Raw genomic sequence first — 8,628 nt, forward strand, 5'->3', positions numbered from 1 at the left:
ATAATAAATGATCAAAATCTCTATCATATGATATCTTTGTTATTAAATGATATAAAACGAATCATTTATATTACATCATCACATAGAACGGTGAAGAATTACATTCCCTGCTGTCTCTAAATGTGAATCTATCTCTTATTGACATGTTAGCAGTTAGTGACAATGTGTAGAAAGTAATCAGTCCACTATATACAGTGTAGTTTGTCAGCTTGCTCATTTTTATCTTAGGGCCCTAGATGGCTAAGAGGTCTAAAGTGCTCACCTTTAATGATCACTGCCATATCACCTGGCTGTGTAAATGTGAGTGCTCACCTTTAACGACCACTGCCATGTCACCTAGCTGTGTAGATTTGAGTGCTCACCTTTAATGATCACTGCCATATCACCTGGCTATGTAGATTTGAGTTTCAACCTCAGCCTTTGTGGGTATATGAGAAATATTGCCAGTAGCTTCCCATGGGTCAGTCGTTGTTACCAGGGATTTCCAGATTCTGCTTCCACCAGTTATACTGACCACCATATGTAGCCCATTATGAGCTGATAAAGGGCATTAAACCCAAAACAACAACATCATTTTTATCTTGATTATTTATATTTAAATAATCTATCCACACTGTTAGTTGTTCTTGTTTTTTTTTTCTTTCTAAATTCTACTTAATAATTTGAGAAGAATGCCAACAATGTAAATTTTTATTTTGAAATCACAAATATCAGTATTATCATGCTAATGGCATCACAGGCCCTTTGTGGCACAAAAAGTGCCCTTGTAATAGGATGTTGCCTTAACTCTCCCAACCATATTAGAAATTTCTGGCCAGAACACAAACCTGTCAGCAATTAGTTTTCCTGGCTTTGTTGTGTGCTTTTGACTTTGGATCTGTATCCTTGCTCTTGGTCTTCGCAGATTTTGGCATCTTGGCCCTTTCCATTTGGCATGTTCTGATCAATACATGTATATTCATAATGTAAAATGAGAGTTTCGACCAAAGAGGGGTGTGTGCACTTTATTAATTCATGTGTTGTTATCATGTTAAATGTGGTAATATATATAAATAAATTGTATCAGTCATATCCCAAGTGAGGTGTCTCTTTGAGAGTTAGGGAAACAGTGTTTGAATGAATCAGCCAAGATAACCATAAAAATGTCACTTACATGTAATATTTGCAAACAAAATTTGGGGTTACTATCAATGTTTTAGTCAACTTTGTTTATATTTACTTGTAAATAAGCATTAAAACCTCTAATCTTGAGAAAGTTTATATTCAACTTTAATTTCTCATTATATATTGTTTATCTGTGAGTTTAACTTAATTTTGAATGTACCACCATATCTGGTCATTACAGGGCCATGTTCCACTCCGGAGACAGTGACAGTACTGGAGTGATAGCAGCTGCCTGGTTTGGTGCAATGTTTGGGTATAATAAAGTACCAGATAAAAAGTATGAAGTACCAAAGAACAATTATCAGGTACAATATTAACTAAGTTTTGCTTAAATTGGATTGGTTTGCCTGCAGAAATGAAACTTGGGAGACCACGAGAAAAAAGTTTTAATCAAACAAACAACATTAAGGTAGCACTGTGTGGCATCTTTGCTATCACAATTAATAATGCCATCAATAATGCCAAATACTTCTTTTACTGGTGTATAACACATATCCAGCTGAATGTCATAAAACTCCTGAGCTACAGTTTGAACTTTGCTTAATTTTAGATGAAAGTCAGTCACAAGCTTTGGCTCAGAATTTTATGACAAAGGGGACAGATAACATGCTGACAAATCAGGATCTACACTATTTGGTTAACAACAGACAGATACACATACTTCCACACATTAAACTTCTTTCCACTGTTATATGAAAACTTTGTTAAAACATTTCAAAATAGTTTAAAAACCTCTGTCAACATAAGGATCTAAAGTTATCACTACACATGCAAATACTAAATATACACAAATTTAAACAGTTTATAAAGTCCCATGGATATTAACAACAGTAGACATATGTGGGGATTTTTATCATTACATCAGAGATAGCTGTCAAGAAAACATTTGTTAAGAGGAATATTCTTTGGATGAATAACGAGCCAAGCAATAGAATGAATATTGATGATATCAATCAAATATGTTTTTTTCTTTTGCGAACCAAAGTGGATAAAAGAGAGTGAGAGAGCAGTTGTTTGCATCAATGTTTTTTGTACAAGACAGCATCCATCTCTCATAAATTGACATCTCTACTCCACCCTTCCCACAGGTCCCAGTAGGAAGAAGGTTATTTTTTTTTGGCATGATTTGCCATGATGATCATTGGACTCAACAAGTGGTTCCTGAGTGACTTTGCATCACATTCAGCACAGCTCCTCCTCTGTAGAGAGAGTCCCATCAGCCCATTCAAAGCCATCACCTTGCAGCGAGAAATCAACAATCTTCTGCAGAAAATGGTGGCAGAAATCATTTGAAATATAAATTCACCAGCATTTTATTCCAGACTTTTGGCCTGGTTAAGGAGTTTAACACATATGTAAACAGTGAGATTCCTACAGGAACAGGCATTGAAAATCCAGACAATTTTGGCTTCTTTACTTTCAAGAAAAACTATCTACACAGGAATTCCTTCGCCTACTAGGCCTGCTCAATGCAGCAGCAGACCTCATCATCCTAGGTTGCCTTATATGTGCCCGATAAAAATGATTCTTTTATCCCATGGAGTCCAAATGTTTGCCTCTTGGACCTCTTGCCATCTGCACATATATGAGGTACCATCTGCAGAATTGTAGCAACCTATCTTGGCTCACAGTGGGTATACCTCTGCAAGTACAACTTCCAGAGATTAGAGTCCATATAAATGCAAATACAGAAGATGCTTTGTGACACACGTAATACCATCTTTTCAGACAGCCATTGGAGTATTGTCTTCCAAGGAATGGCATCTGCATATCAATGTAAAAGAGATGAAGGCCATTTTGAAAGCTTTTCTCAGGTGGCAGGCATATGGATATGAAAATGGAGACCTCATTCTATCCTATACCTATACCCTTGTGTATAATTACAAATGACAAGGTGAAACCAAATCCCTAGACCTTAGAATCCTGGTGTGTGACTTTCCTAAGTGCCGTCATCAAATCCCCAATCACATTGGTTTTCACTCAGATATGTGCCTGATGTGACTGATTATTGATGGAACTCTTTGTGACAAGTTGGAATACTAAATGACCAACCATTGTCTCACCAGTCCCCGATCCAAATGCCTGAGCAGTTGATGGGCTATCCATAGATTGGAATAGGCTGGATGCATACCCTTACCTTCAAACTCCTGTGATTCCAAAGACGATACAGAAAGGAAGAGAATCACAGTGTCATCTCATCCTCATTGCACCTCTCAGAAGGGAGAAGTTGTGGATCAACAACCTCATTAATCTCGGAATGAAAATTCCCTGGAAAATCAAGATTTTTTCTCATCTACTCAAACAATCACAGTGGCAGTTGTTTCATCCCAATCCAAAGCTACTGAACCTGCACACCTGGATCATATTTAACAGGCCCTCAGAAATAGACAGTTCTCACAATCAATCATAGAATCACTCATGCAAGATGGCATACAAAGGCAAATGGAAACTTTTAACACAGTGATATATGCAAGTACAATTATACCTCTGCTAGTATCTATACCTCAAATGGTTTATTTCGTACTTTTGCTCTTTGAAGAGAGAAAATTAGCACCAATTATGATTAAAGCTAACTGCTTCATGATTGCTGACACCTTTATTCGCCATGGAAGAGATGATATCTTACACAACAAAGACTTATTCAACCTTCTCTCCAGCTTTGATTATACTTGGCCAAAAACATTGGCTCTGTGCCTAAAGTGGAACCTATAGTCTGACTATTCATCCCCGTTTGTTTGTACCCACCGATTTCAATAATGGAAACCTTTAATGTGATAAAAAGCGCAAGGAACTTAGTCAATTCATTCATTGATTTATAATTTTTAACCTGACTGTGAGTAGAGTGACCCTGACACCATCGTCATCTGCGCATTTCATGCTTAATGGTAGTTTTCAATATAATAGACAGACGTGCTCAAGATCCATTTCCAGTTCCTGGACAAATCCATTTTCAGCAAAGGGGTGTATGCATGACTAAATACATATGTCATCTGCTTCCGACATTTACAATGCTGAATCAAGCAAAGGTAAAGAATGACAACAACAAATTTGCATTTCACATTGATTTAACAAGCAGTTTAATTTCTGTGTTCAAGTTTGCAGAGGAATATAATTACAAAATCTCTACGTTCTGGTAATTTATGGAATTATCCAGCATTTACAGAATAGGATGAAGTATGTCATCATGTTGTCGGATGGAAATAAACTAGCCCATAGTGTACACAATATGGCGCTGTGTTAGTATGGAAAGTCCGTCAGGCATGAAAGGTGCAGGCGATGCCAGTATTAGTGCCATTCTGGTCATAGTCAGGTTAGAAATTATAAATCAATGATTCAGTTGACTTAGTTCTGTGCACTTTTTATCGCTTTTTATCACATTAAACGTTTTCATTATTGAAATCGGTAGAGGGGTACAAACAAACAGGCATGTATAGTGAGACTATAATCTGCTTGAAAAAGACACCTTTTGTACCACTTTTAGGGTAATTTTGACTTACCTTTTGCATAAGACTTGCTTCCTCATTGCATTAGCAATGGAGGACAGAATCAGAAAAATACATGCCTTATCAGTGGACCAAAATTACATGCAGTACCGACAAGACGGGTCAGTTTTACTCATGATGGTACTCTCTTTCATCACCAAGAATAGGCTCCCTTCCAAGGGTAACCAGACTTTTGTAATGCAATCACTATCTACTCCAGACACTTCAGCTCAAGGCCACCTACAAGACCCAGTACAAGCTTTGAAGTGGTATCTTAAATGGACAGAGCCACTGCATGGATGGAGGTCATGCCTACTTTTATCCTTAAAAAGAACAAGAAGATGTATCAGCACAGACTCTTTTCATCCTCGATAAAGTGGGTTATTCACTCTGCATATCAAGAAATAACTCCAACTCAGATGAATTTATTATGCATTTGACCCAAAAGGTTAGAGCAGTTGACACAAGCATTTGACTGTAACTGTTCTATGACATTAGCCATTTCATATGATGGAGATCTGAAATCCACATTCTCCAGCTTTTATCTAAGACATCTTTCATCCCTAAGGGATCAAATTGATCTGTTAGGACCTATATGCATGGCACAACAGGGTACCTTTCCACTTTCCAGTTGCTTGACAGCTTCCTAAGATGTGGCTTCACAACTTCTGGTGGATTTGTGGGGGTGGGATTTGCCCTTTTTGAAAATGCTCCAAGACAGATGGAGCCTTCTCTAGTTGGGTTATCTATAAGCTATCTCACATAGCTTAAGGGACGAGAGATTATGTTTTTAGGGTAATGAGATGTATCTCTTTCCACCTCTTACCTATTCTCCTAAGGTATTAGATTCGGTAACATATTTAAAGAAGAAGCCACTTTTTTTTAGTAGAGTATGTTTCCTTGAGAATACTTAATCAAAATACACATAAACCCTTACAGCCTCCCTGCAGTTACATCCAGAGAGAGAGAGAGAGAGATAAAGAGAGAGAACAAGAGAACATGCCTTATGTTCCAGTAGTAACTGAAATATTCATGGGATTTTCTGCCAATCCCTATTCCAAGGGGAGATCACTCTGCCCAAGCACCACCTAGGTGGGCAGGTAAGTAGTTCTCATAAGGTATTATGATTGGGTAAGTAAAAAAATTGGTTTCTGCTCTGGGGTTAGTTTTATCTTGTCTTGGCTATCTTGAGTCACTTGTCAAAGTCATTTCCTCTTGAGAAGAACATGCCGACAGATTTCAGCCGTCAGCTACATATGTAAATGACAACATTTAGCTTGCAATTAAGGGCACTAACAGTAAAATTAAACTGAACTTACATGATTTATTAATGAAATTAAAATGAATTTATATCCATATTTCATACAGTTAAAAGGATAACAAAATGGGTGAGAAAAATAATAAATGTAGGAGTTGGCATGGAGGCCAGGAAATCCCAGTCTTGAAGTTCTGTGATTTGTCTTGTGGTTGACAGTCTTGCAAAATATAATCATTGTTACTCCATGACTTGGATTTCCTTGTTTTGGCACAACTCTAATAGAGATTCTACTGCTGTAGTACACTTATGTGGGCAAGATCAAAACCCTTGCTACCTATGGGTGAGTGATTCTCCACAGAATTTTCCCAGGTTTTTCCTCCACCAGACATACTATCCCCCATGTATAGCCTATCATGTACTGAACAATGGCTACCACTTTGCCATCACATTAATTGTCAACAGATTAAAGTCTACCCTATTCAATCTTCTTATAATTTCATGTAAGCTGCATAGATCCGTATTTCTGTTTGCATGATGTGTATACAGAACAAAGTTTGCCTTGTGTAAACATTGGTCCTTCTTTAAAAATAATGGAACCCATTCCACAAATTTAGGGTTTGGACAAATATGTCATTTTTCCAAAAGCACAAGAATTTATATCCATGGAAATAAATTAATTTACACTGCCCCAACGTGCATGTAGTTGCAAGATTAACCAAGTCTTCACTGAATCAGAATATTTGTATCACTAAAAATAGAATCTTTGAAACAAAGCCATGAATGGCATTGCTACTGGTTTGATATCAGTTATTCAGATTTTTTAAAGATATATTCCTAATTTGTCAAAATGTATTATGGAAAAAGTTCTCTTTAATGCCAGGCAAAAACTCAGTTTGCTTCCTTCACAAAGTTAGGCAATAGAAAGACTGCAAGATTTACCAACTTTTCCATACTAGGAATACAATTACTGTATCATATTATGATCCGAGTTGAATTACTTTTATTTAAATTAGCAGCATGAAAATGATGACAAAGTGAACATAAATTAAATAATTACTCTGTAGCAGACATTAGCATGCATCAGCTGGAAGTTCCAGTCATCACTCAAAATTGGCATCTTGCAGGATACAAAGGAAATAAAACAATATTTCTTAGCTATCTGCTGTTTGTATTTTGTTCCCTGGAATGACATTTCACATTCAGGTTAGAAATTGCATCAAAATCGGCCATCATATAAGAATGTTTATGCAAAGCAGGCTGTAACTTAGGAGGCAGATATGTGACATATTCCCCAAGTTTTGTCTACTTGTTGCAGATGCTCACATGATAAAATGTGCATGTAAAGTGAACAAGCACATAGTCAGATTAACTAGCAGCCAGAAAGTATTGTAGTCAGAGTAACATAAGATTCGTAAAACCCAATATCTAATACAAATCGTCATTGAAACAGTTGGAAGCATTTTGCAATGTTTACATTTTAAAGATGCAAAATATCATAATGAGGAATGTTTCCAGAGCATAACTAGAACTATTCAAGATATTTCATCCAAACATGGTACATATACCAGGCAAATTGCATAGAGGTGTCTTTTAATACTTAGAATTTTATTCCTTCAGTATTTTCATCTCCCTAAAATTAAAGTGTAACATAAGTAGGATGCAAATTACAAGAGCTGTGTCACAAAATACTTTAATAGGTATTATAAAAATTGAGAGTGGTGAACCAGAGTGGGGTGGGGGTTGGGGGAATTTGTATCTAATAAAAATATCCAACATCTACATGAAAACAGTTTTGCAACCTTTACATATTAAGCATAGAAAAAAGGTGTAGAGGAACAGTATTCTATTTTGTCAGCAAGATTTCATTTGAATTAAAAAGAAATCTTGATGTGGAATTTTAGGATCTTTTATGTGTATATCATTTTCAACAAAGAGCTTTGTTTCTAGTTCCCTATTTTTGCATATTGGAGGTTTTGACAGTCTCTCAATTTAATATTTTGCTTCCAGTACTCACCTTATTTATCTGCTATTTTTATTACTGTATAAGACTCATCATAGCTGTAAAAAAGAATAATTAAAAGAAGTATCCTTTACACAATACATGTGAGTTCATCTGACTAGTAAATGCAGGATTGTTTTGTTTGAAAAAATATAATGATAGCTTTATTATTACCTATATACCTGCAATCTAACTACAGACTGACCACTCTAGTGGCATGGTGGTTAGAACATCTGCCTCGGAAGCGAGAGTTTGTGGGTTAAAACCATGGCCAAGTCATACCAAAGACTTACAAAAATGGTACTGCCTCACTAAGTGCTCAGCATTAAGAGGTTAGTGTTATGACTGGTCGGCCAGGTGTCTGGAAATTGTGACTGGGTGGGACATCATGCCACATGTCTGTGGAATAATGCCCCAGTGCTAGACATCACTATAAACTGCCACACTGCAGGCATCATAGCAATATGACTGAAATCTTTTTAAAGCTAGACAAGTTAAAATTCCCAATCACACACATACCTAACTACAAACAGCACAGACCCAGATCTGTGTTTGCATAATTTGTCAACCAGTCATGGTCTTTTCTATTCATTATACCTATAATTTCATGCAGAAAGCATAGATCCAGATTTGTGTTCACATAATTTACAAACAGGTCCAGGTCTGCTTTATTTGCTTTTGCAGTATTTTCATGCCATCAACATGAACCCAGATTTACAATCACA

At 36.5% G+C, this 8,628-nt stretch overlaps 1 protein-coding gene across 1 annotated transcript in view; it reads left to right on the forward strand.

Annotated features, from left to right (window-relative positions):
• LOC149803199 (uncharacterized) overlaps positions 1–8,628 on the forward strand; it is a 141,185-nt gene that overhangs the window by 129,980 nt on the left and 2,577 nt on the right. Inside the window, exon 22 of the mRNA XM_089953903.1 lies at positions 1,346–1,469. Within this exon, the coding sequence (XP_089810029.1) occupies positions 1,346–1,469 (124 nt within the window). The remainder of the gene's footprint in view (positions 1–1,345; positions 1,470–8,628) is intronic.

This window comes from Sinohyriopsis cumingii, chromosome 3 (assembly GCF_028554795.1).
Source record: "Sinohyriopsis cumingii isolate HCF-2022 chromosome 3, ASM2855479v2, whole genome shotgun sequence".
NCBI classification, from domain to species: domain Eukaryota; kingdom Metazoa; phylum Mollusca; class Bivalvia; order Unionida; family Unionidae; genus Sinohyriopsis; species Sinohyriopsis cumingii.